Source organism: Furipterus horrens, unplaced genomic scaffold, assembly GCF_987537825.1.
Source record: "Furipterus horrens unplaced genomic scaffold, mFurHor1.1.pri manual_scaffold_13, whole genome shotgun sequence".
Lineage (NCBI taxonomy): Eukaryota > Metazoa > Chordata > Mammalia > Chiroptera > Furipteridae > Furipterus > Furipterus horrens.
Window position 1 is genome coordinate 57,691,982 of NW_028327183.1, and position 26,702 is coordinate 57,718,683.

Sequence of the window (26,702 nt, forward strand, 5' to 3'; positions counted from 1 at the left end):
GGGCCCAATTTTCCGCTGAGCCTACCAATATTAATGGCTTCACTGATTTTTTTTTTAAAGAAAAAATTTTTATTTCACATTTTTTCAGTTTAAGTTGAGTAAATATTCTTTACAATAAAAGACAAAGTTTATTATACTTGTTTCCATCCGCAGAACTATCTTTGGCACTTTTTCTTTCTACCCTGAACACAAAAACATAATTTTAACCAGAGGTGAGTGAAAGTTATTTTGAGGTTTAGAACAATTTTAATTAATGTTTTACTCAGGTAAGGAAGTTAAGTATTCCTACTTTAGTAAGCATTTTTTTTCTTAAATTACAGATGAGTATTGGATTTTATCAGATGCGTTTTTCTCATGTATTGAGATGACTAAAGGATTTTTTTTCACCTTTTGTTTATTAATGGTGACTTTCGTTAGCACATTTCCCATCCTGGCACTCCTATGACTTACTCTTGTAAATGAAAAGAGCGTCAGCTAATTCCGGATAGTGCTCGTAGGGGGTTTTAAAAGGTCATGAGGGTGATACTTGTGACTGGGAGGCTGGGCAGCCTTCTCTGAGATGACTAATGAATGACACAAAGGAGCCACCCAGCCGAAAAAAAGTTTGAGGCAAATATTATTTTTTAAATTAGATAATATGCAGAGTTGCGTAGAAAGTAAAACCATCCTACCACTAGTAACATTCTCGTTAACGTACCTGTATACAGAGTTATTTTTATAAAAATGAGAGTATACTATATTACTTTATAATTTGGCTTTTTAAAAATATAACTATCGATGTAAACTTTAATGATGTAACTTTAAAGATGTCAATAATTCATTATCATTTAAAAAAAAAAAAGTTGCTCAGACCCAAGTACGTGGACAGCCGCCTTTGAAGGACAGGCGTGGCAGGGAGGGAGGCCCAAGTATCCCGGGAGAAGGGACCCACCTGGGATGAAAGCGCGCCTCGGGCACACGAAGTCACACACACTCACACGTACCGCATCGGAGTCACACTGCTCGCTGGCACTGCCGAGCTTTGCTGTCCTCTATTGGGCCGACGGTGCCACCCTCGGGACGGGATACCTGAGGACCGCCCTACCTGCCCCGCGCAGCGCGTGTCCTTCACCCTGAGGCCCCGCCCGCTCCTAGCAGCCGCGCCCGCACGCTCCAACCCGGAAGCTCCTGGTGCGCACGGCTCTCACTCCGGGTGGTCTCTTGTTCTGGTCAGGCCGGGACGTGCCGGCCCGGGGCATCGCCGACGGACGCAGTGTGATCCCGGCGTGGGCCTGCCCCCCGCAGTTGGCGCCGCGCCCGACGCCTTCGCGACCGTGGCGGGACTACATTTCCCAGAGGGCGCGGCGCGGAGGACACGCCCACTTCTTGCCGCGACGCCCTGCCGGCTCTCGCGAGCCCAGCGCGGCGGTGGTCTCGGCGGCCAGGGTCCGCCCGGGGCGGGGACGGAGCCGCAGGGGGCCGGGAGTGTCCGGGGTGGGCGGGTGTGCCCGTGGGGGGTCATGCGGGGGGCAGCGAGGGCTGCCGGGAGCGCGGGGGCGCGCAAGCTGGGGTCCCCGGCGCGGCGAGGCGCCCCCCGCACAAAGCCCGGGCCGGGCCGAGGCGCGACGACGGCGATCCCGGCCGCTCTGGTCCGCCGGGGCCGGGGGAGGCCGCGCTCCAGGAACGGCCTCACTTCCCAGGGACAGCGGCGAGCGGTGACCACGGGGCCTGAGAGCAGAGGTGAGGGTGACAGGTGGGCTGTCGGGGTGGCCGGGGTCGACCTCATTCCTTCAGGGTGCGGGGACCCCAAGTCAGAGCATCACGGCGGCGGAGCGGACTGGCTCGGGTCACCGCGCGACGCTTCCGTTTCCATGGTTCCGGAGACGCGGCGCCCCGCCCCTCGCGTGGCCGCCCCCGTGGGAGTGAGGGCCACGTCCTGGCTGCCCCTTCACGCCTGGCGGCACCCTGCCGGTGCCGGAGTGTGGGGGTCTCCACCTGCAGGAGCTCTGCTGGGGTCACGGCTGGTGGGAGACCCCGCCGGCAGGCGGGACGCGGGGCGGACAGACCTGACCGCCGCTTTCTCTCCGCCGGCCCTCAGCTCTGCCTTCCAGCGAGGCCGCCCTTCTCCAGCGCGGGAGGCACCGGCAGGGGGCAGCAGCGACCGGAAACGAGCCCCGAGCCGCGTCCCAGGTGAGTTCACGTTTCCTGTCTTCTCTCGGAAACGCAGCCTTGCTTTTCAGGGTTGCGTCATGCTTATTGTCTTTAATTGTTTTTCAGGTTACTTTTACATTTGACTTTCCGATTACAGTTGACGTACTGTATTATGTTAGTTGCAGGTGTGCAGCATAATGTTTATATAACTTATTACATGATCTCAATATTTCAAGTACCCGCCTGGCACCGTCCGTAGTTGTTACAATATTATTGACTGTATTTCCTGTATTCAACTCTGGCTGGTTTGGCTCAGTGGATTGAGCGTCGGCCTGCGAGCTAAGTGTCGCTGGTTCGATCTTCCAGTCAGGGCACATCAGAGAAGGAAAACTCTGACTCCAAAAAACCTCCGCTGCCTTGCGGCATACCTCTTCAGGGGAAAGGCTAAGGGAGTAAACCCCGACAGAAAATCCGGAGCCGGAGTCCCTAAGGCGGTTCGTCGTTGTAGTCAACACCGGCAACTCCTGCGGCGCACCTGAAGCCAAGCTGTATCGACTCCGTCTTTCCCTTGGACCCTTCAGCTGCGAAGAGAGGGGGGGTCTGCTGCATGGGCAACAGCAGACCCTCCATATCACCCTGCCCAGGCTCTGTAGCTTCAGCTCCACTGGAGAGGACACTTCAGCGTCATCGCAAGATGTGGATTCAACACGGGAGGAGACAGATACCGTGTCACTCCCGAGTCGGACTGCACAGCCATTCTCGGCGGTGCAGATAGACTCTTAAGAAGCTACACCATATTTTAATCAATAAAACACATTAAATCTGAAAAAAAAAAAAAAAAAAAAAAAAAAAAGAAGCTACACCATCGTCTCTCGAGACGGACGGCTGCCGACGACGACGATTTCCTGTATTGTCTTTTACATCTCCGTGATTACTTTGTAACTGCCAATCTAATTCTCAGTCCCTTCACCTTTTTTTTTTTTTAATCCTCACCTGAGGATATGTTTATGAACTTTTTTTTTGCTTTTGTTTTCTTTTTTAGAGAGAGAGAGAGAGTGGAAGGGAAAGAGAACAACATTGATGTGCGAGAGAAACATCGCTGGGTTGCCTCCCCTGTGCACCCCAACCCAGGATCAGACCTGAAACCTAGGCATATGCCCTGACCGGGGATCAAACGTGCAACCTCTTGGTGTACAGGACATGCTCCAACCAACTGAGCCACCCGGCCAGGGCACAGTCCCTTCATCTTTTTCACCCAGTCCCCTAAAACCCCTTCCTCTCTGGCAACCATTAGTCTGTTCTCTGTATCTGTGAGTCTGTTTCTGTTTGTCTGTTTTGTTTTTTAGATTTCACTTAGCGCAATACCCTCTAGCTCCGTTCATGTTGTCACAAATTGTAAGATTACATTTTTTATGGCCGAGTAATATTTCATCGTGTAAATAAATGTCCATAGGTTTTATTAGCCACTCGTCTGCTGATGGGCGCTTGGCTTGCTTCTATGTTTTGGCTATTTTATATAACGCTGCAGTGAACACAAGGGTGCTAAAAGTTTTCAGTGTAAGAGACGTGTTCTGGGAGCCGGTTCTCATTGCCTCCTGTTCTGGTGAGTGAGGGTCTGTGGTGGAGCCCAGGGCCACCCTCCTTGCTTCCTCTTGATCGTATTCAGTGTTCCTTCTTCACAGGCTAAGTGACTCAGCCCCTGTGTGTGCCCCTTTGCTCCGAGGGACTCTGAGGAAGCAGAAAGGTGCTCCCTGGGGGAGGCATGACTGCTCCTTGTGCCGTACCTGGTTGGTTTGGCGTCCGCTTCGTGCCAGCGCCTGAACAAACAGGTGGCTGAGCCCCAGCCCCTTCTCTCAAGTAGCCCACAGCCTTGTGGTGGGAGATGTGGAAGCAAAAGGTTCCGAACTGCCAGTGCTTGGAGCAGCCCTGGGAGATGGCTGTGCCATGGGGGTAGGTTAGGGAGTGTTTGCTCTGAGACAGTCCTGAGCCATCTTTTGTTTTGTTTTGTTTTGTTTTTTAAAGATTTTTACTTACTTTCAGAGAGAGGGGAAGGGAGGGAAAAAGGAAGAGAAACATAGATGTGTGAGAGAAGTATCCATCAGCTGCCTCTTGCAGGCCCCCAACTGGGGACCTGGCCCAAAATGCAGGCATGTGCCCAAACCAGGAATTAAACTGGCAGCCTTCTGGTTTGCAGGCTGGTACTCAATCCACCGAGCCACCTTGTGAAGGGGGAGGTGAGGTTTGGCAGGCAGAAGGGCGAAGGGCAGCATTTCCGGCACAGTTGGAGAGGGTCTTTCTCCCACTTACTTGTGCAGCTTCGTAAAACAGGTGTGTTTGTCATCTGCCCCGTATGAGCAGTTTCCAGTTCTTGCACACAAACTGCTTCTAAGGAAGGGGCCTGGGATCGCCACGTTACCAAATGCAGTCCTCGGTTTTTAGTCCTTTTTGGACTCTGGCTCTTGAAATAGTTCATGGGTGGGAAGGCTTTGACAGTATGGGGGTAGGTAGTAAGTATATTAGGCTTTGGGGGCCACTCCATTTGCCCCTGGAGCTAAAGCAGCCGCAGACAGTAGGTAAATGGATGGTGGTTGTGTTCTAATAAGACTTTATGCACAAACCCAGATGGCTGCCAGCCCTTGATGGGGCCATCCCCAGGCCTCCAGTGGGCCGCTTTTCTCCCTTGGCTCCTAGGAGGCCTTGCTCTTCTGGCTTTCCTCCACCTTCCTGACCTTCGGGTCCTGCTGCTGGTTCCTGCTCCTGTCCTTAACCGTAACTGGGCGCGCCTCAGGGCCCCTTTCTTGGCACTCACCGCTCTGAAAACAGGTCATGCGCCAGAGTCTTCTGAATGCCCCTTTCCTGCCCAGACTCTCCTCTGAGCTCCAGGCCTGTGTATCCAAGCTGACTCCTCCACTGGACACAACTAGACCCCAGTTCCTGAGGTTCTCCCCCAAATCGGCCCCTCCCACAGCTGTCTCTGTCTCCGACCGTGGCAGAGTCCTGCTCTCAGTTCCTCGGGCCAGAAACCCCGCACCCCGCTCGCCTCCTCTCTTCCGTCACCGCCCCTATTTGGTCTGATTGCAGGTCCTGTGGGCACTATCCTAAGTTGTGTCTGGAATCTGAGGGTCATCACCACACCCCCCGACTGCCCGGCCCTCAGTACCTTACTGTTGGCCCTGCTTCTGCTCCTGCTCCCGAGGTCGCTTCCCAACAGCAGGCACAGCGGTGTCACTCCCTGCTCAGTCTGCCAGTGGCTTTTCTGACCGAGGCCGGAATCTCTCCTGTGACCAGTGGCCCCTATGGCCTAGCCCTTGTAGCTCTGACACTTCTGACACTGCTTCCTCCAAAGCTGTCTTTTGCCCTGGCTGGGTTGCTCAGTTGGTAAGAGCATGGTCCCATAAACCAAAAGGTTGCAGGTTCGATCCCTGGTCAGGGTGCGTACGAGAGACAACCAGTTGATGTTTCTCTTTCTGTCTCTAAAATCAATAGACAATAAAAATTTTAAATTGCTTTCTCATTTTCCCGTCTGAAATCCCAAACCTTCCACCAGATCTTTGCATCCCTTATCCCTGCTTTCCTTTCTTAAACTTAGTGCTTTACAACGTATGTTTCACTTTATTTTTCTTGTCTGGTTCCCTACTGCAGAGGACAGTTTTGCCCCAGTGCCTGAGGCAGAAAATACTTGTTGATTAAGTATTTTAATATAGTCTTAACGTTCTCTTGTAGCCAGTGTTTTGCTAATTTAAAATAGTATTAACTATTCAATATAATCATTTTTGTACCTGAAAATGCTTTACCCCCATCATTTCCTACGAATATGTTCTCAGAAGTTTTTCTTACTTGGTAGACTAAAGTTTACCGTACTAAGATGAAATCTGAACACTTAAAATTACATTTCAATGGAACGATGATAGGGCCTCAACAGCCAGAATTCATGCTTTAAAAAAGTAAGCTTTACCAAAAAAAAATTACTACCAATTTTTGACTTGTATGCTTTCAAATGAACTAAATTGAATGGAACCAAAAAAACCTTTTATGCATTTTTTGTACTTATTTGATTCTTCTTGTAAAACATTTTTTGTAAGGATAGAGTTGCTTTTGCATTTTCCTTGTTTTTAATGCCTCTTTCTCATTTTTATTTAGATTACAAGTTAAAGCACCTAATCAAATTCTGACACCTGGAGCAGATTCTGTACATGCATGTTTTCTCTGGTGTAGTATGACGTTTATTTCTGAAATATAATGAATCATGTATACATAGTTTAATACTAAACTAATTTATGTTCTATCTATTACTAAAAATATTTAAGTTTATAATAAAATGCCCCCAATTAAGGATTATAATTAATAAAGATGGCAAATTGAGTCAACTAACTATTGAATTATAATTAGATAATCTAAATTAAGGAACATATTATGGTCAGAAAAAATCTTTATAGGCTTTCTGTAGAAATGACCTTTTAAGGGCTCTTTATTTCATGGACATTTATATATATATTTTTTTTAATTTTATTTTTTAGTTACAGTGTACATTCAATATTATTTTGCATTACTTTCAGGTGTACAGCATAGTGGTTAGAAAATCACATACTTTACAGAGTGTTCTTAGTACCCACCTGGCCCTATACATAGCTATTGAAACGGTGACTCTATTCCCTATGCTGTGCTTTAACATCCCCATGGCCATTTTGAAACTACCAATTTGTACTTCATCCCTTCACCTTTATTTATTTGTTAATTTCTTTCTTTTTTTTTTTTTTTTTTTTTTATGAGGGAGAGAAACATGGTTGCCTCTCCCATGCCCCCAACTGGGGACCTGGCCTGCAACTCAGGCATGTGCCCTGACTGGGAATTGAACCCGCAAGCTTTCTTGGTTCACAGACCAGCACTCAATCCACTGAGCCACACCAGCCAGGGCTATTTGTTAATTTTTTAAATTAATTAATTTATTTTGGGAGGGTACCCCCGCTTGTAACAATTCCCTCCTCTCAGACTTAAGACCCTTTATAATCTTATAAAGGACAATGGGCGAAAGTCTTGTGTTCCTCTAGCTGCTTCAAGCTGGACATGGTCGTCGTCCTACCTACCCTTGGGTCCAGAAATCCCTAATAAGAGTCGGGGTGTGGAGGGGAGGGTGGCCTTCCCACATGGGGAAGGATCGTGCAGACTCCAGGTCAGTTGGCTGTCCCCATACAACGGCGTGCTTGGTTTAACAGGCTGACATCCTTGTTGTGTTCTGGGGGCAACAGATTTGGCAACAGGGTTAAAAGGCATCATTAAAACCATAACCACTAGATGACAAAAGGCAGGGGTTAATTTTTCAGTGATGGACATTTATATTAATGGTGTATTTGTTAATGGTTGAATAACAGTAAAGAGATTTGTTTTTTCTATGGTTAATGCTTCAGTTGCTCTATCAAGAACAAACAAGTAAATGAGTAATTAAATGGTTTTAACATAGTTGTTATTCTCTGAAGTTATACCTCTAACAACTAGTGTTCAGGCATGTAGCTTTCTAGAGGTCTGGCCTGATAAAGCAGCAAAACCTACTCTTGATAAGTTTTTAATATGAAATTATGTTGGCTTAGTGTCAAGCTCTAGATCCAGATTGCCCAGTAGTATTTACCGGTTATGCCATTTATTAGCTATGCTGCCTTGCCTTGTGTTAGGCAGATTACTTAATCTCTCTTTGCTCCAGTTTCCTCAGCAGTACAATGGGGCTAAAAATAGAATCTATGTCATAGGATTATTGCAATAAATAAGTGGATTAATATATTTCGAAGTCCTTAGAACAAAATAAATGCTCAGTGTTAGCTATTATTTTATTATTGCTTATCATAGTATAACCATCATTATTGTTACATTACCTGACTCCTATTTTACACAAAAAATATTTTCCTGTGTGTTGGAAATAGTTGAAGCATCTGTATGTAGTACTGAGACTTTTAAAAAGTATTGTAACTTTGAATATGTTCAAGTACTCAAATTAGGTTCTTAATGAAGTACAGTATACATAAAACAAGAACACGTGACTGGCTGGAAGGGTGGCAGACAGCATTAGTGCACTTTGGCCACAGAAGAACCTCCATATGACTTTTGTGTGTCTAATTTTGAATAGAAATATATGTTAGTAAATGTAAAAACAAGGGAGTAGCAAAATATGTCCCATTTTTCTAAATGAGGAAATGAGTGGTACAGTTCAGTGTCATCAGATAGACACTAAAAATATTTGCTAGAATCAATTTTGTTTTCTGTAATAGTTAATATTGAGTTGTTCTTTCTGATTAACCATAGGCAGTAATCTCAGCATTTTGAGAATATTCTAGAAAGACATTAGACATTCCAGCTATCTAAAGATTGATGTCGATATTTTTATTTTCTATGACACACGGGAATACTAGTCTGTTTCTTTTACAAGCTTTATCCAAATACATAACCAAATTTAAAAGGAAATTGGGATTAAACAAATATTGAAGATTAATCCAATGTGTCATCTAATAGTGTCAATTCAGTAGTGTCAATTATGAAAGTTCCATGGAAGTGGGGATTTTTTGTTGTTGTTGTTTTATTACTGATTACCTGTGGCCACACCCTGGCTGGTTTGGCTCAGTGGATTGAGCGTCAGCCTGCGAGCTAAGTGTCGCTGGTTCGATCCTCCAGTCAGGGCACATCAGAGAAGGAAAACTCTGACTCCAAAAAACCTCCGCTGCCTTGCGGCATACCTCTTCAGGGGAAAGGCTAAGGGAGTAAACCCCGACAGAAAATCCGGAGCCGGAGTCCCTAAGGCAACGGTTTGACGTTGTAGTCAACACCGGCAACTCCTGCGGCGCACCTGAAGCCAAGCTGTATTGACTCCGTCTTTCCCTTGGACCCTTCAGCTGCGAAGAGAGGGGGGGTCTGCTGCATGGGCAACAGCAGACCCTCCATATCACCCTGCCCAGGCTCTGTAGCTTCAGCGTCATCGCAAGATGTCGATTCAACACGGGAGGAGACAGATACCGTGTCACTCCCGAGTCGGACTGCACAGCCATTCTCGGCGGTGCAGATAGACTCTTAAGAAGCTACACCATCGTCTCTCAAGACGGACGGCTGCCGACGACGAGTATGACGTTGTGAAACCCACTGAGAAAGCCCCACGTCTCTGTGGTAGCGACTGGAGTAAGAATTAGACCTGCGCTTTTGAGTGTTTTAAATCTCCTGAATGAGGCAGGTTGATCCATCATCAGGTAGAGAAAGTTTGTTTCATCTGAAAGCCATGTTGTCTAGCGGACCTTGTTTCTCTGTCAGGGTAAATGGGCGTCAAGCGTTACTGCTTTTGTCACTGTGGAATCTTCTAGTAGAGGCAGGGTCACATACTGGTTACAGATGTGGACCGGGGAGCCAGGCTGCCTGGGTTCAGATGCTGGCTTTAGCCTGCGGTCTCTGTATAACCGCAAAGCAACTTCAGTGGCCACGTGCCTCCTGCTTCTTGTCAGGGTTAAAGTCGCTACGCGTCAGGTGTCGGCACACGGTGAGAGCTCAGTGTCAGTGGTCAGCATGTCACACCATCGTGATTGCTTCAGAAATTGACAGGCACGCCCTTGGGTGACATACATTAACCACACACTGTATATAATGTGGGGCGGGCGGGCAGGCTGGCCTGTGGGTTGCGTCTGGTCCCCCGGTCCTTTTTGTGTACACAGTTGACAAGCTGTGAGTGGTTTTACGTTTTTCCGTGGTTGAAAACGATTGAAAAAAGAACAGTTCTTTCTGGTATGTGAAAATAAATGAACATGTTTCAGTCTTCACGAGGAGCCTCCTACTATTCATCTGACGCTGTATGCCACTTTGGTGGCAGAGTGGTGTGGTCGTCACAGGCTGTGCAGCCTCCAGCGCCCTTCACAGAGAACGTTGCTGGCTGCGATGTCGAGGCTAAGGGTGTGGAGTGTGGAACCAGACTGCCAGGCTCAGGCCCTGGCTCTGCAGGGGACTGTGGTCTTGGGCTGCTCGTAGCTCTGCTTCCTAATCGACAAAACGGAAACAGGAGTCAGACCGACGGCGGGTGTTTTTGTGGGATGAAGTAGCTTATATGTCAGTATCTGGAAGTGTGTCTGAAATACCTATCGTAAGCACCGTGAGCTGTGGTTGTTATTACTTACAGGTATTATGAAAAGCAATTAGCAAACACAAGGCATCAGTTGTGTGCATGGACGGACACAATGAGAAGGGACACACACTGTGAATGTGAATGTTGGATCCCTCGTGGGCCCTCGTGGGGTTAGAGAGCTGAGAGGGGCCCTTTTCGATTCAGGAAAAATAATCAGATCCAAAAGAATCCTGTTGAAAAGTCGAGGAAAATGTTAACCATAGGTTCTTCAGTTCAGAAGCCCACATGTTTCAGTTCTTACCCATGACAACGTGGTAACAAACGCTCGGGAAATGGGCGTCATTTTCTTTTGCATCAACAGACTCACAGAGTTACTGTAACGGTGCTGTAAACACATTGTAAAGATTTTTAAAACATAAATAGTAAAGAGTGTCTGAAGAGTAGGTTAATACTCGAAGAAAATAAATGTGAGACTGCCAGCCAAGGAGCAGTTCGAATCAGGGCGGGAGTCTGTGGCCGGCTGTGCTGTAACTGGGGCCCTGTCTTCGAACATGATTTCAGACAGTTGCATTAAAATGGCTTTTTCATTATTAAACCACTTTCCTGCGTCATGACTGACATGTAGAAAGCTGCCTGTTTTCAATGCGTGCCCCTCGATGAGTTTGAGGGTCAGTCTTCCCCCGTGAAACCATCTCCGCCATCGAGACCAGGACCCTGTCCATCACATCCCAGCGTCTCCTCCTCCCCTGTATCGTCACACTGTTTTGGGCAGTAAGAGCCTTGGACGTGCACTTGGCCCTCCTGTGTATCCCGCTGTTAGCTGTGAGCACTGTGCCGTGTAGGAAAGCTCCAGCACTCACCCCGCACAACCGGAAGTCTGTCCTCTCTGACCACCACCTCCCAGCTCCTCCTCCTCCCCTTGGCCTCTGGCAGCCACCATCGTCCTGTCCTCTGGGAGGTGGACTATTTTATCTTCCGCATTTAAGGGAGATCCTGCAGAATTTGTCTTTCTGCGTCTGGCTTATTTCTGCTGCGCATCGCGATGTTCGAGCTCCAGGATTCCTGCAGAGTTCCACCACTAAACATTGCCAAAGACACACTGGTGCGTCCAGAAGACATTTAGCAAATTGTTGATGTGACGTGTGGGTCAGCAGCAGGTGGACACAAACAGCCGCAGAGCTGCCGTGGAGTCTGTTACAAGATGCACGCTCCCGCCTGTTCCACAGCCCACAGATCCGTCCCTCTGGCCACGGGCTCCACGGGCTCCCCCCACCCCCCACCCGTGTTTGTTTCAGACCAGCTCACTCCTGCGGGCGCCTTGAGTGTATCTTTGACTCAGGGCTCAGGACGCCGTTCTTGGCTCTTGCTTGCAAATATGATTGTGTTGTTCTGTTCTGTTTTGTTTCAATGAACACTCGGCATCTAGTGAACGCAAAGTCACATGGAAAGCCTTAGAGCCCCATGTGGGATGTGGGCCTTGGTCATGTTTTCCTGAGGTTCGTGCCCAGATTTACTTCTCCCTGCGTGTGCTTATCTCCCGAGGCCCCTCGAGTGTCCTTTTGTGGGAAAGGCTCTGCCCATGTTGTGCATGGAGAGGTTTGCCTTTGTTATTCATTATTTGAATTGATGTCAGGATTTTTGTGGCGTGTACCTCCTTTGACCCCCATAGATGTGCTCGTTCCCCCGGGCAGTGGCTGTCTCCATACTTTTCTCTTTTCTCTGGAGATTATGACATTAGATTTCCAAATCACCAGATAGAATTCCCTGCATGCATATTCTCTTAACCAAAACGAAGAGAAGGCAGTCCTTAGATTCCTGAGTCAGTTTGGGAGGCTTCCGTGACAAAGCGGCACAGACTGGGGGGACCTGCACAACAGAGGCTTCGAAGTTCAAGATCACAGGGTCGGCAGGGTTGAGTCTCCTGAGGGCTCCCTGCTCAGCGTGCACACAGTCCCCTCTTGCTGCTTCTTCACATGGTCATTCCTCTGAGCCCTCATTCCTGCTGTTACTGGGGGTTAGCACTTCTACACACAAACTGGGGGACACAGTTTAGTCCATAGCAGCCCCCCGTCGTGAGGGGCGTGAGCCCTGGTTGAGCGAGAGCGTGGCTTTGTCCTTGCAGAGCTTGGTGACCTTTGGGGATGTGGCCGTAGATTTCTCTCAGGAGGAGTGGGAGCGGCTGACCTGTGCTCAGAGAGCCCTGCACAGAGACGTGATGCTGGAGAACTACAGGAACCTGCTGTCGCTGGGTAAGGGGGTCCCTTCCTCTCCCGCTCCTCCCCCTTGTCCGCCCCCATGACCCGGAAGCGGCACGCCCTTAGCACCCAGCCCTCTCCTGTCACAGACCCACAGCCCGACCACCTCCTGTTTCTTTTTGTGGATTTAGGACTCTGTTTCTCTAAGCCCGACATGATCTGCTCACTAGAACAAAGGGAAGAGCCCTGCACGGCCAAGAGGAAGTTGACCCGAGGCCGGTGCCCAGGTGAGCGTGGGGACCCAGGTCGGGAGCCACTGGGGGTCGCATCTCAGCAGCCTCAGACTTGTAGGGTCACAGCAGGCTCTCCCTGAACTCTGAGCCTGGAGGGGAAATTAAGTCCTCTTGAGAACGGACTCCCCAAGTTTTTACCTCAGCGTCGCCCCTCTTCCTCTAAATAGAACTTCAGTCCTGTGCTTTGGGTCCATTTTTCCCCAGCTCCCCCTCAGAGCCTTTGACGTTCAAACTTACCGAATCATCTCCTTTCGTTCAGAACTCTCGGGCTGACTCGAGGTCATTTTCGCTATCTTAGTTCTTTTTGATTAAATGAGTGTGTGATTTATGGACTTCCGAAAACCAATTCTTCCTGAGTGTCCGCTTTGAGCATGGCCATTGGGTGCTGGTCGGTCAGCTGGGTGTCTGCTGATGAGACCCAGCCGCCTCCCAGGGGAGACGACACACACCTGTATGGGACTTCAGGGAAGCAGGAACCGCCGTCCTGCGTCTGATAAGTGTGAGAGAGACTCGGAGGAGGGAAGAAATGCATTCTGAGTTGCGGGCCAGGGAAACAAGACAGGAGCCCTTAGCAGAAAAACATCAGGATTAGGCTGGGAGGTGAGTTTGGGCTCAGCCGTATTGCTCTGGGGCTCACTCGGACGCACCGGGCCGTGCGCGGTTGGCTGATGGCTCTCAGAAGCAGAGGACGTGATTCTGATCGATGGACTGTTCTGGCAGATAGTATGATGCTATTTGTACCACCAGGGAATGCAGAGATGTCAACCACAGTGTTATTTCTGGAATAGCAAATTGACCAAATAAGATAAGAAATCAGAATTGCAGTTCTGGTGGAAGTTACTATCAGGAAATGGCGAGGCTTCCCGAAGGCTGGAGAATTTTGTGAGACCTCTTTGTTCAAATTCTGCTTCAGAGGGATGATAGTATCAGCAGGACGGGTGCCACAGTGACAAGTGACAGTGGCTCATGCGAGTTGTCAGGTGGCACAGAACTGCAAGGGTGTTTTTGTGAAAGTTTTCTGTTTAGCTTTCTTATTTAATCACATTTTTATTAGTAATAAGAAAGCCATGTTGGGCTAAAGAAATCTTTGCTGGATAAAACGGAGCGAGCGTCACAGCGGCTTCTGCTGAGTGACCTCACATGGGGATCGTGCAGTATTTTCTTCTGTGGCCGCCCCTCCCTGTCTGTCTGTGTTTGCCACGTTGTATCTCAGCTCTAAACCTTTGTGCGCCGCCCCATCTGATCTTCAGTTTCTCTCCTGCTAACAGCATGGTGTGCCCTGCTTGGTCAGCATTTCGGGGAGAAACTCATACATCGTTTAGGGTTGCAGCTACACAAATTGGGCAATTAAGGCTGGTTAGTCAGGGAAATGCTTTCAAAATGATGTTCTCTCCTGAGGATTTTAGTTCCCCTGGTTACATTTGGGGAGTTTCCTTCATACTAATCCATAGTGAAAGCGATGCATGCTGTCTGGCTGTCTTTCAGACTGGTGGGCTGCGGGGGAGGCCACGGAGTCGCCTGCAGAGGAGGGTGTGTGCGAAGGCCGGTGGCCCGAGGCAGCGCTGACGGGGACACTCGCCGGCTGCCGTGTGCGGTGCTCCGTGTTAGGGGAACACTGGGATTATGAGGCACTGTTCAAAAGGCAGCCGGTAAGTCGGACCACGCACGGCGGGGAGAGGGCATGTTCCCGGGTAACCTGCATGAGGTGTGGTTTGCAAAATGTCCAGGAGAGTGTTAGAGAGGCAGAGGAGAGGGTTCCCAGGCGCGGAGTCCTTGTTCCCGCGGCAGAGGGGACAGGTGTCAGACCAAGAAGACAGCGTCCTGCATGGAGAAACTCTAAGGACAAAGATCATGCCCACAGTAGGTGTGGCGAAAGCTCCTGCAGACAGGCTGGCCCCAGGAGGAGCAGTGCACAGTCACGGGACACGCAGGAAAAGCAGGGGGAATTCATGCAGACGAGTCTGCCGAGATCAGAAAGGTCCAGCATGTAACAGCAAGGGGAGCCCTTGACCGGGATCGCAGCTCCTCCTTTCCGTCCGGGATTCCCTGTGGGAGGAGAAGCCTGCAGACTTGCGTGGTCACGTGTATTGAACGTGGGGAAGCCGTCAGTCAGCTCATTCTCCTCTGCTGAATTACAGCTTGTCCATGGCAGGAACAGGGTCCCCTCTTTTTCTGTCTTTCCCCCAAACATATGTGGCATGACAAGGCGCAGTCGTTCTGTGACCCGGATCCCTCGGAACCTAGAATTCTCACAGTGCGTGCACACAGCCCACCCCGCCAGAGCCATAGCAGGTTCACGAGTATGGCTTGGACAGAAAGTATTTGTGCCATTTCAGGGCGTGGTGACCATCGCGAACATGGCCACCGACATCTCTCAGCAGCTAGACCCAGCGCGGGAGAGTGTCCCTAAGAACGTGATGTGGGAGAACCGCGACCTGGAGGCAGCAGGTGAGGCTGCCCCTCTCCCAGATCTAAACCCGTCTTTCTCAGTTGTGAACTGTGCGCGCGCGCGCCCTGGGCCTCCTGAGGTGCTGGGCTGAGTTTGCCCTCGGCTTGTGGGGTGAGAGTCTGCCCCTTGTAGAGGTGAAAGTTGGGCTCTTCACTCCGTGGAAGCACTGTCCCTGCCGTCTGTCAGGCCCTCCTCGCTTTCCTTCCTGCTTCCAGTCATAACACTTCTCTCAAAGCCCAGGAACTGGTTCTCCGCAAGGCCCGGGGCATGAGCGGACTCCCTGTCTTTTCCCACAGCAGGACGCTGTGTTTCCAGGCCAGACGTGGTGTCCGTGCTGAACCACGGGACGGCGCCCTGGCTGCTGAAGAGAGAGCTGACAGGCGGCCTGCTCTCGGGTGAGTGCAGGACGCCGGGCGTGGGGTCCCACCGCGGCCGAGGCGTGGCTTTCCGGGGCCCCAGTCCTTGCTAACAGCGTACAGGGGAAGACCTTCCCATGTCCTCTGGGGCTGCAGGGAAAATGAGGTCTGCCCTTCAAAAGTGTTCTCTTTCCTCCTCTTCCTCCTCTGGGGTGGCACTCCTGCTGGGTAGTGCTCCTCCTGTTCGTGGCCACTCAGATGGGCATCGGCCACGCGGCTCCTTCAGTGACCTTTCCTGGCCCGGTGGGTGCTCGAGCTGCCGTCCGAAGGCTTACTTCTCCATGGTCAGAGGCCCGTGCGCCTCTCCATGCCTTCGTTCCTGTGAGGGCCGCAAGTCCGCCACGCTGCTCGGCGGCAGCAGGTGGTTGGAGAGGAGGAACTGACGCGTGTGTTCCTCAAACTGTCACTCTAATGGAGGGCGGGGGGGACAAGACCCATTCGCGGGTAACTGGCATGAGGTAGACTTGGCAGAGCTTCCAGTCAGGCATTGCAGGGGCAAAGGAGAGAGGATCCCGGGAGCAACCTTGTCGTCAGGCTGGGTGAGCGGAAGTTGGACGGCAAGAGAGTAGCAATGGAGGGTCTTTCTCCTTTAATGCACAAGAGCCGGGAAAGAAATTTCTTTTAAAAAAATAACGATTTGTAGGAAATGTAATCCCATTATCTGTTGTGATGGCCCATAAACACTGTATGTTGACAAGGCAACTCTGATCCCTTTCAAGTCATGATGAACATATTTTTAACATAGTAGGAATTATAGCTTATATTCACTCGGGCATACAGATGTTTTTCACATACCTTCCATGTTGTGCACATCCAATTAGGTGACTTCATGTTGATTGGTATAAAAAATGTACGTATAGTGGGTATCTCTGTGTAAGTGAAAACTACGTTTTGGAGATTGCTGTGTCCCCGGGTCTGAACAGCGACTAAGCTCGGCAAGTTTGCTTTGCACTCAGCAGCTCTGGTGATGATGAGAAGTACAGGTTTAATTGCTTTCTCAGAGCATTGGGTATTTTGATGAAAATATGCGCTTATTGCCCTGGCTGGTGTGGCTCAGTTGTTTGGAGCCTTGTTCCATCAACCAAAAGGTCCTGGGTATGATTCCCAGTTGGGGTACATACCCAGGTTTCAGGTTCAATCCCCAATTGAGGCATCAATCGATGTTTCTCCCTCTCTCCCTTCCTCTCTAAAAGCAATGAAAGAATGTCCTCGGGTGAGGATAAAAAGACAATTTAAAAACTGTTTGCATATTATTTGGAGAAAGATTATAGCCTAAAGTTATTTTTTTAAAGAATTTATTTATTTATTTTTAGAGAGAGGGGAAGGGAGAGAGAAAGAGAGAAACATCAATGGTTGCCTCTGGCACACCCCCAGCTGGGGACCTGGCCCGCAACCCAGGCAGGTGCCGACTGACACTCAGACCAGCGACCTCTCAGTTTGTAGGCTAGACAGAGCTCAATCCACTGAGCCATACCAGGCAGAGCAGTCCCAGTGATTTTTTTTAATGTAAGCATACTAATTCTTTGGTGTATTGTTTCAAACTTTTTTACATATGGTAATGAGAGTTTTTGTTTTAACTAGACCTTATAAAATGTGATATGTAAAACTTTGAAAAATTTTATATAGTCTCATTTATTCTATGATTTCTCCTATTTGTGTCCTTAGAAACTTGATACATATAGTTCCTTATATATTTTTTAATGGCTGCCTAGTATTACAACATATAGATATACCATAATTTGCTTAACTGACTTACTGTTGAGGACACTTGAACACTTAGGTGTTCTCCAGTTTTTACTTACAATAAAAGCAGGCCAGTGTGTACACATCTCTTTACATGATAAGAATATACGTATTTTTAAAGTTTCAAGGACATAGTGCTATACCGCTGGCGAACAACATATGAGAAATCCATTTCTAGGCGTCTTCAATAGTATTTGGTTGGTTGTATTTTTTGGTTTTTTAGTTTTTGCCAAGATGTTGGGTGAAAATTGAGTTTTGTTTAATATTTATTTCCCAGAAACTTGTGATGCTGAGAGTATGTACATTTAAATCCAGTTAGAATTCATATTATGTGTATTTGTACACATAACCCGTATTTCTATTGAGTTCCATTTCCTTGCCTTTATATAGTGTGAATATAAGCCCTCTTTTATGAATGTGATACCTTTTTTCTTAGTTTTGTGTGGTCTGTAAGTTCGTGTGATGTTTCTTGCTATACAGTAGTTTAAATTGGGTAGTATCTTCATTAATAGAAGCATTTACTTGGTTGACTTTTTCCCCTCATAGTTTTTCTTTTTGGTAATAGATACATTATTCCCATTGGTACCACATAGAAAATTTCTTTAGTCTTCTTTCTGTTATTTACTTAATTCATTTCTTGTTCTTTTCCTATTTCTGAACACATTAAGTTTTCCTATCAATGAACACAAGACATCCTTCCATTTATTTTGGTCTTAATTTTATTCAGCAATGTTTGATAGTTTTCAGCATCAATCTAGCACCTCCTTGGGTAAATTTACTCCTCAATAATTACTTTCTTAATGCTAGTTTTTATGGAATTATTTTCATAATTTCTTTTTTAGATTGTTCATTCTTAGTGTATACAATGCAGTGATTTTTGTGTGTCGCTCTTGTATCCTGAAGTTTTGATGAATTAACTTATTAGCTCTGATACTTAGCTTGTAAATTCTTTAGAGTTTCTATATATGAAATCATGTCATCTGCAAATGTGGATGCCTTTTATTTCTATTTTTAATTGTTCTGGGTAGAACTTCCAGACCAGTGTTGAGCAGAAGTTGTGAAAGCAGGAGTCCTTCTCTTTGAGTTAAAAAGGAAAATTTTCAGTGTTTTATTTGTCCTTAAAAAAGGCTTTCTTTTTTTCCATTTTTTACCATCATCATCTCTTCCCAGACATTTGTCTCTCTGCATCATCTCCCCAATACCAATTTCATATATGTATATTTGTTAAGCTATAACTACAAATGTATAATTTTGGTATATGCTAACTGACTTAGCAAAAGGATTTCAGATATATTCAAGCTTTCCTATAAGCTTGAAGCCTGAGATAAGATGTATACTTTTTCAGTAGTATATCAGAACATAATTAAATATAATGTTAAGAGTCACTGTTATTATAAAAAGTCTCTTCAAAATGAGAAATTGAATTGCAAGACCCTAGCCTCAATAACTGGCCAGAAAAGAAGTGAAGGTTTTGTCAGGCTTGTGGATGCAAGTAGGTAAACAAATGTAAAAATGATTTCAAGGGACTACAGACCTGTGGCCATCAATTGGCAGTGTAGCTTTTGTTGAAATAACTCAAATCAGATATGGTTTACAGAAGCACCATATTTAAAAAATACATTTTATTTATTTACTTTTAGAGAGGGGAAGAGAGGAAGAGAAACAGCAATGTGTGAGAGATGCATCGATTGATTGCCTCTCACACGCCCCCACCTGGGGACCTGGCCCACAACCTAGGCAGATGTCCTGACCAGGAATCAAACCAGCGACATTTCAGCTCCCAGACCAGCACTCAGTCCACTGAGCCACACCAGCCAGGGCAATGGAAGCACCATTTTCTGGCTGTAGGGGAATGATCTGGCTTTCAGATAGTCCTCATGAACGGAGTCGAGTGCAGTCTCTTGTTTCTTGGAACAACTTTGGTGATGTGATGGCTGCCCTGGCATCCAAAGCAGGATGGACAGAGAGCGAGAGAGAAGTTAAAACCAGTGAATGTCATAGGATATTTTTACATGGTGTGATTGCAGGATGCTTTTTCAAATCCTCACTCTTCTGATATAACCAATTCTACATATATAGTTTTTTCTACTCATGTCTTCTATGGTTCCTGTATGAATTCAGTCTGAGGTCTCTTACATACATTATACGCTGCATGTTTAAATGCAATAGCTTTTAGAAATGCATAACTTATGTGGTCTAATTCACCATTTAGTGAGTTCATTTACAATGTTCCTTTTAGTGTATTTTTTTTCTAGTATATGATAAAGGAAATATTTGTTTTCTTGATATGTTTCAGGCCACCAATCTGTACATGAGACCCAGGACTTATTTCCAAAGCAGGATTTATTTGCTGAAGTGGTAACAGACAGAACTTTAAGCACTAATGTGGAGTGTTCCACTTTCAGAGAAAATTGGGATTCTGAGGGTGTGTTTGAAAGGAAGCTAGTAGATCAGGAGACGCAATTCAGGGAAGAGACAATCACTAATAACAAAACCTTCTCTAAAGAAAGAGAGCATGCGTATACCAAATCTGGAAGATGGTTCCGAACTTTGGACTTTTCAGAAGAGGGAGTACAGAATCATGATTCAGTTAAGAAGAGTTTCCCCCTAAATACAGTCATAATAAAACATACAGGAATCTATGCAGCAAAAAAACTTTTCAGATGTAATGAATGTAAGAAAACTTTTACCCAGAGCTCATCTCTTACTGTTCATCAGAGAATTCATACTGGAGAGAAACCCTATAAATGTAACGAATGTGGAAAGGCCTTTAGTGATGGCTCCTCCTTTGCCCGACATCAGAGATGTCACACTGGCAAGAAGCCCTATGAATGTGTTGAATGTGGGAAGGCCTTCATACAAAACACATCTCTTATTCGTCACTGGAGATATTATCACACTGGGGAAAAACCCTTTGAGTGTGTCCACTGTGGGAAAGCCTTCAGTGATCACATAGGACTTAATCAACATAGGAGAATTCATACTGGAGAGAAACCCTACAAATGTGATGTGTGTGACAAATCCTTTAGGTATGGCTCATCCCTTACGGTTCATCAAAGGATTCATACTGGAGAGAAACCATATGAATGTGAAGTTTGTAGAAAAGCCTTCAGCCATCACGCATCCCTCACTCAACATCAAAGAGTGCATTCTGGAGAGAAGCCTTTTAAGTGCAAAGAATGTGGGAAAGCTTTTAGGCAAAATATACACCTTGCTAGTCATTTGAGAATTCATACCGGAGAGAAACCATTTGAATGTGGGGAATGTGGCAAATCCTTCAGCATCAGTTCCCAGCTGGCCACTCACCAGAGAATTCATACTGGAGAGAAGCCCTACGCATGCAAGGTTTGTAGTAAAGCCTTTACCCAAAAGGCTCACCTTGCTCAGCATCAGAAAACTCACACGGGAGAGAAACCATATGAGTGTAAGGAATGTGGGAAAGCCTTCAGCCAGACCACACACCTCATTCAACACCAGAGAGTTCATACTGGAGAGAAGCCCTATAAATGTATCGAGTGTGGGAAGGCCTTTGGTGATAACTCATCCTGTACTCAACATCAGAGGCTTCACACAGGCCAGCGGCCTTATGAATGTATTGAATGTGGAAAGGCATTTAAGACAAAGTCATCTCTTATTTGTCATCGCAGAAGTCACACTGGAGAGAAGCCTTATGAGTGCAGTGCATGTGGCAAAGCCTTTAGCCATCGTCAGTCCCTTAGTGTCCATCAGAGAATTCATTCTGGAAAGAAACCGTATGAATGCAAGGAATGTAGGAAAACCTTCATCCAAATTGGGCACCTTAATCAACATAAAAGAGTCCATACTGGAGAGCGGTCCTATAACCATAAAAAAGGCAGAAAAGTCTTCAGGCAGAGTACACACTTTGCTCCTCCGCGAGTTCATGCTGGAGAGTCATCAACATGTCCCTCTTTGCCTTCCACATCAAGTCCTGCGGGTCTGTTCCCCAATTATCTCTGGAACCCGTCCTCCCTCCCATCCCCATAGTCTCAGTGTTGTTATTTCAGCCAGACTGTGCCAGTCACTTAAAAACTGGTCTCTCTGCTCTTTTGTATTTGTCCTCTAGAAGTTTGTTTTCCACGTGGCTGTCAGACTGATTTAGGCATAAGTGAAATGCCTTCATTTTTCCTGTGAAAATGTCCATTGAGATCCTTAAAACTGGTTATTGCCTAAGATGTTCCTAAAGCAGTGCCTCGTCTGTTCTAAGTGTTGAGTAATTTTAGCTCTTTTAAAAACATTATTTTGGGACATTGAAGTATTACCATAGTTACCTCTGCGTAAAAATTGCCTAGAATGGGCCAGGAACAGGAGTTTCGGTCTAGTCGATGAAGCTTTGCCTATGTTGGTTTAAAACTTGATTCCATAATGCTGAGTTAGTGTTGTGGTTTTCCAGCTTATCTGCAAAATGTAAGGTGCATTTGTTGGTGAGAAAATTGAACTTTACCTGTGACAACAGTCTTAGAAAGTGTGTAGAGAATATGGATGAGTAGGCCACCTGGAACAATCAGAAAAATGCGAGTTTCATATGAATAAAGTTAAAACTACAGACATGCTACTCGAGAATTAGAAAATTTGGCAATATTTGATCTATTTAAAGTGACTGGGATTCATGAATGAATTCTGTTAATCTTTCAAGGTACCACTAACCTGAGGTACATTCATCAAGGGTAAGGGTCTGTGAACTGACACATGGCTGTTTTTGTATGGCCCATGATCTAAATTGTTTAAGAATGTTTAAATGGTTGAACAAGTGAAGAGAAGAATGTTTTATGACAATGTGAATATTATATGAAATTTAAATTTTAATGTCTGTAAATAAAGTTTTATTGGCTCACAGCCATATTTATTTTTTTACATACTGCCTCTGGCTGCTTTCAGTCTACAAGGTCAGAGTTGAGTACCTGCAGCAGAGACAATATGGCCTGCACAACCTCAAATATTACTATTATTTTACAGGGAAAGTTTGTCCTTCCTTGCTCTATCACAGAGAAATAATATACAAACGGTTCTAATTATTTCCTCAAGGAAAACACAACTGTCATGTCAACAAGAAAAACTGTCAAGTGATTTTTAAATATAGGTGAAAGGAAACTATTAAACCATATTGAACAGTAGAAAATATTTCAATAAAAAGATATTTTTCTAGGTGAAATGCTTGATACTGGTAAAAATTTTGTAAGTTGTTTTTCACAACAGAGTGCCAGTAGAATATTTTTACTTTGACAGTTTTTTTTGAAAACACATGAGAAAAGATAATTTGACGCTCATAGCCGGACATTTTAAAATGAGTTTCTTTGCATGCGAGATTTTGGTATATAAAAAGACTTTTTTTTTTTTTTAAATTTGGGGGGGTGGGATGATGTTTTGACAGTACATTATCTATTTTCTAAAAAAAGAAAAGAAAAGCACCTTACACCTTCCAGGGAAATACAATTGTATATAATACAGATAGATTCTCTAAGTAGGATGTGGAGTCATAGAAGACATAAGGAAGAAAAGAAGTTGGCCGATATAAAGATTTAAATCTTTGACATTGTAAAGACACCAAAAACATGTAAAAGTCAATTGACAGAAAATACATACAGTTTGCATTTAAAAAAACTATGTCATTTAGGAACAAAGTGCTATTACACATACGAAGCAGTGGGGCGGAAATTGACAGTGCATACCAGCAGGCCTGTCACAGAGGAAGAATTCAAACAAAAACAATTGTGAGCTTCTTAACCTCATTAACCAGAAAATTATAAATCAAAACAAGTTTTCTTGCCTCTCAGATGGATCAAAGCCTAACATCTGGATAACATCCAAGACTGGTATCAGCGTGGGGAAGCAGGCACTTGTTCATCCTTAGCGGCGTCAATTTTTCCGATATCTTTTTGGAAGGCACTATAACATGACCTATCAACGTTACAAATGTGCATTTCTCTTGAGACAGTAATTTTAGATCTGGAAATTTTATCCCATTGCAATCAATAGGTAGGTGTAAATAACGTTCATTGCAACATTGTTTTAATTATGAAAATAGAATTTCAGTGTCCTGCCAAGCAGACTAAATTGTGATGGTTCAACACTGTACTGTCCAGTCACTACAAAGGATTAAGCTCTATGTGTGCTTCTATGGAGAGTTTTCCGTCCAAGTATATTTAATGAAATATGTGTGATTTGCACAAACTGATGTGTAATATGATCTTGTAGTCATAGCGTCAAAATTAATATTGAAAAAATATATCTTTGCATGTATATACACCTGTGTGTTTGTATATATATATATTTCAGGATATATGTTGAAATCTTGTTTTTGTCTTTAAAACACTTTTATTGGTTGACACTTTCACTTTCTTCATTCTGTATTGTTCGGGTGAACTGCCAGTCTTAAGGCTTCAGTTAAGCCAGATTTTTCATTCTTTGTGTTTTGATTGGAGACCTGAGGACAGGAGCAGGGTCAATATTTGGCTTTATGTATGGCCCAAATGGATGCTTTCTTTCAGTCAGCATTCATTTTGATCGGTTGAGGCCCTTATTGTACCCACTGTTAACTACATGGGCCAGAAGTAGTAACTGACTCATCCTTGGGCAGCAGCCTAAAGATTTCTGTGTCTCTACCTATCACTCTAATCCATTAAAATGATTTCTGCTTTCTCCCATCCTAGTTTTGTTCTGTTCTTTAAATCTGCAAGGCACCTGGTATTCTTCCAGTGTTTTGACTTCTAATTCCAAGTAAGAGTCGTCATCTTTCAACCAAACAAAGCTAGCCAATATAGGAATTGGTACTAGAGAATGACTGTCAGACTGTGAGGATTGATTACTGGATGAGATAGATCAAAAGACAGCCCTGGAGTCCTGTTTTGTACTAGGAAGGCATATTCATGATACAGTAGGTCATAAGCCCATTTTGCATTAGGGGCAAGAATGCTCTTAACACAAACTACAGGTGATAAGGGATACAGTTCCTAAAGTATTGTGATGCTTCTTTATAATTAAATTAGATAATTATGAGTAGAAGGCCTCTCGAAATTCTGACCTTAAGCAAGACAGTGAAATCAGGGCCTTTTTATTAGTCCATTGAGAATCACCTTACTGCTTCTAATTGCAGCGCTGCCATTGGCAGAAGCCAGATGCAGCAGTAGATCCAGGTAGCTGCAGAGCTGTGGTGCTTGACTGGGTTCCCAACCTCGCCACTTCTCTTAAATGAAAATGAAGTCTTGGGAAAGGAGGGACTGGGGCTGTGACAAAGGATTCATGCATCTTGGAAAACTTTGGCTCCCTCGGGCCTTAAGAAACCTCCCTACCAATTCTGCTTTCCATACCTTTCTTGTGATAGAAAACTCTTCATTTTTGAATCTGCTTTTCTAGTCCCACCATTATTGCTTGGTTGATAACTAACATCTGAATTTAATATGACCCATATAATTTGAAAGAGAAAGATAGGAAAGAGATTAATCTCATCTGGAAATATTTACTATCCTTTATTATACCATAAAAAATTTAGAAAATGTATTTAGATGGTTAGGAATTAGTCTGCGTAATACATAAGGATAGGAGTTTATAATGCTGGATTGGATCATTTATGTTCATGCCCCAAATGCATCTTTTGCAAGGACCCCTGTCTGGGCCTAGTCACCTTTCCATGTTCTTTTGACATGAAAAAAACATGTTAAAACTTTTCTTATGTCTTGTCATCTAGGTACTGGGACTTCTCATGAGAGTGATTGCATTTGCAAAGGGTGTTCATCTCTGGCATGTGTAATAGCTCAATTACAGGGAAATAGTTAACCATGAGAACAGAGTGAAATGGTCCTAATAAACCTCAGAACTCCGAGAATGTTCTGGTGTCTGATATTTCCACTGCACTCAATAATTGATCCTTACGTTTGAAACTGCACTGGGGTTTTGTTTTAATTAAAAGAACTCCATGGCGTGGTATTCAAGTCCCACATCCACCTGAGTCCATAGAGAGGGACTGAGTACTCTTGAATGATTGTAACTAAAATCTGCTTGAATAGTGTTCAGCAATTCCCAAAATTTGGAAAAAGATACATATTTCCACATTCAAGAATGTCGAAAGTCCCCCAAATGGTAAATACAAAGAAAACCACCCCTGAGCACATCATTATGAACTTGCTAAAACCCAAAGAGAAAAAGGAAACCTGGAAAGTAGCCAAAGAAATTGATGCATTAAAGGCAGGAACAGTAATATGAATGATGACTGGCTTTTCATAATCAGAAACAGAGGACAATGGGATGGCATATTTTTAAGTGCTGGGAGGGAAAAAAGAACAGAAACCTTTCAACCTAGAATTCCATATCCAAGAAAATGTCCTTCAAAAATAGAGATGTAATAGACTTTTATATAAACAAAAGCCATGCATTTATTGCTAGCAAATCTATGTGACATTAAGTGCTAAAAGGAATTTCTTCAGGCTGGAGGTTTATACTTGATGATCACTTAGGTCTTCAGGAAGCAATGAAGAGCACCAGAAGTGGTCGATATGTAGGTAAATATTTTAAAACCTAGCATTTATTCTCAATTTTTACAAAATTTGTTTAAAGCATGATTGTATTTTGGAGTTTATAGTGTGTGTAAATGTAATATGCGTATATATGTCATAAGTGATAGGTACATAAGTAGATATATGTTTCAAATTCCTTACATTTAACGGAAAAGGGCAGAATATTAACTTCAAGTATATTGAAAATTAAGGAGGTAAAATTCCTTGAACAACCACTAAAATATGCTAAGGGTAATATAAATGTAAAATAAAGAAATGCAAAGAATTATAGCTAAAAATGTATTGAAATGAAGTTCTAAAAAATACTTGTTCAAAAGAAGTCAGGAAAGGAGAATAAATGCAGCTAAAACAGTAAGTTAAGAAAATAGCAAAATGATAAACCTAAGTCCAACCATATCAATAATTACATAAGTGTAAATGGACCAAATACTCCAATTAATTTAGAGATTCTTAAAATGGATTAAAACAAAGGTAATGAGAATTTTAGTGTGAAGTTTTATGTTAATCTGGATAGGAACTGGGCTGTGTTTAATGGTTGATGTAGCTTGTAGGTGCCAGAGGTTTCTTCTAGTTTGTTGGCTTTTTTCTTCCCCTATTGTGCTAACTCCTTCTTAAAGTGTGTGTGTGTGTGTGTCTTGTTGTAATCCACTGTTATTATATTGAAGCCCTGTCTGTGTGTCAGTAAAGCAGTGGGAAAGGGAAGCATTATATAATCTGATTAAATCTCTGTTGGTCAGTGGGCTTGAGTCCTTGGGCTGTGACCTTCAGAGTGCTTCTCAGCCCTGACCAAGACAGGAAGACCAGAGGGGCTGAAACTGCCCAGTTGGTCCTCACCTTGGACCAAAAAGGCTCTACTACTTAGTTT

General features: G+C 44.9%; 1 protein-coding gene across 1 annotated transcript; it reads left to right on the forward strand.

Moving 5' to 3' along the window:
- The first annotated feature begins 1,475 nt into the window (after window positions 1-1,475).
- ZFP28 (ZFP28 zinc finger protein) lies at window positions 1,476-21,375 on the forward strand. Its single transcript, XM_090261293.1, has 8 exons — window positions 1,476-1,719; window positions 2,078-2,169; window positions 12,336-12,462; window positions 12,600-12,695; window positions 14,187-14,350; window positions 15,038-15,149; window positions 15,450-15,545; window positions 19,606-21,375. Exons 1-8 carry the CDS (start codon window positions 1,500-1,502, stop codon window positions 21,312-21,314), a joined length of 2,616 nt encoding a protein of 871 aa, XP_090117419.1. The 5' UTR covers window positions 1,476-1,499; the 3' UTR covers window positions 21,315-21,375.
- The last annotated feature ends 5,327 nt before the right edge of the window (window positions 21,376-26,702 follow it).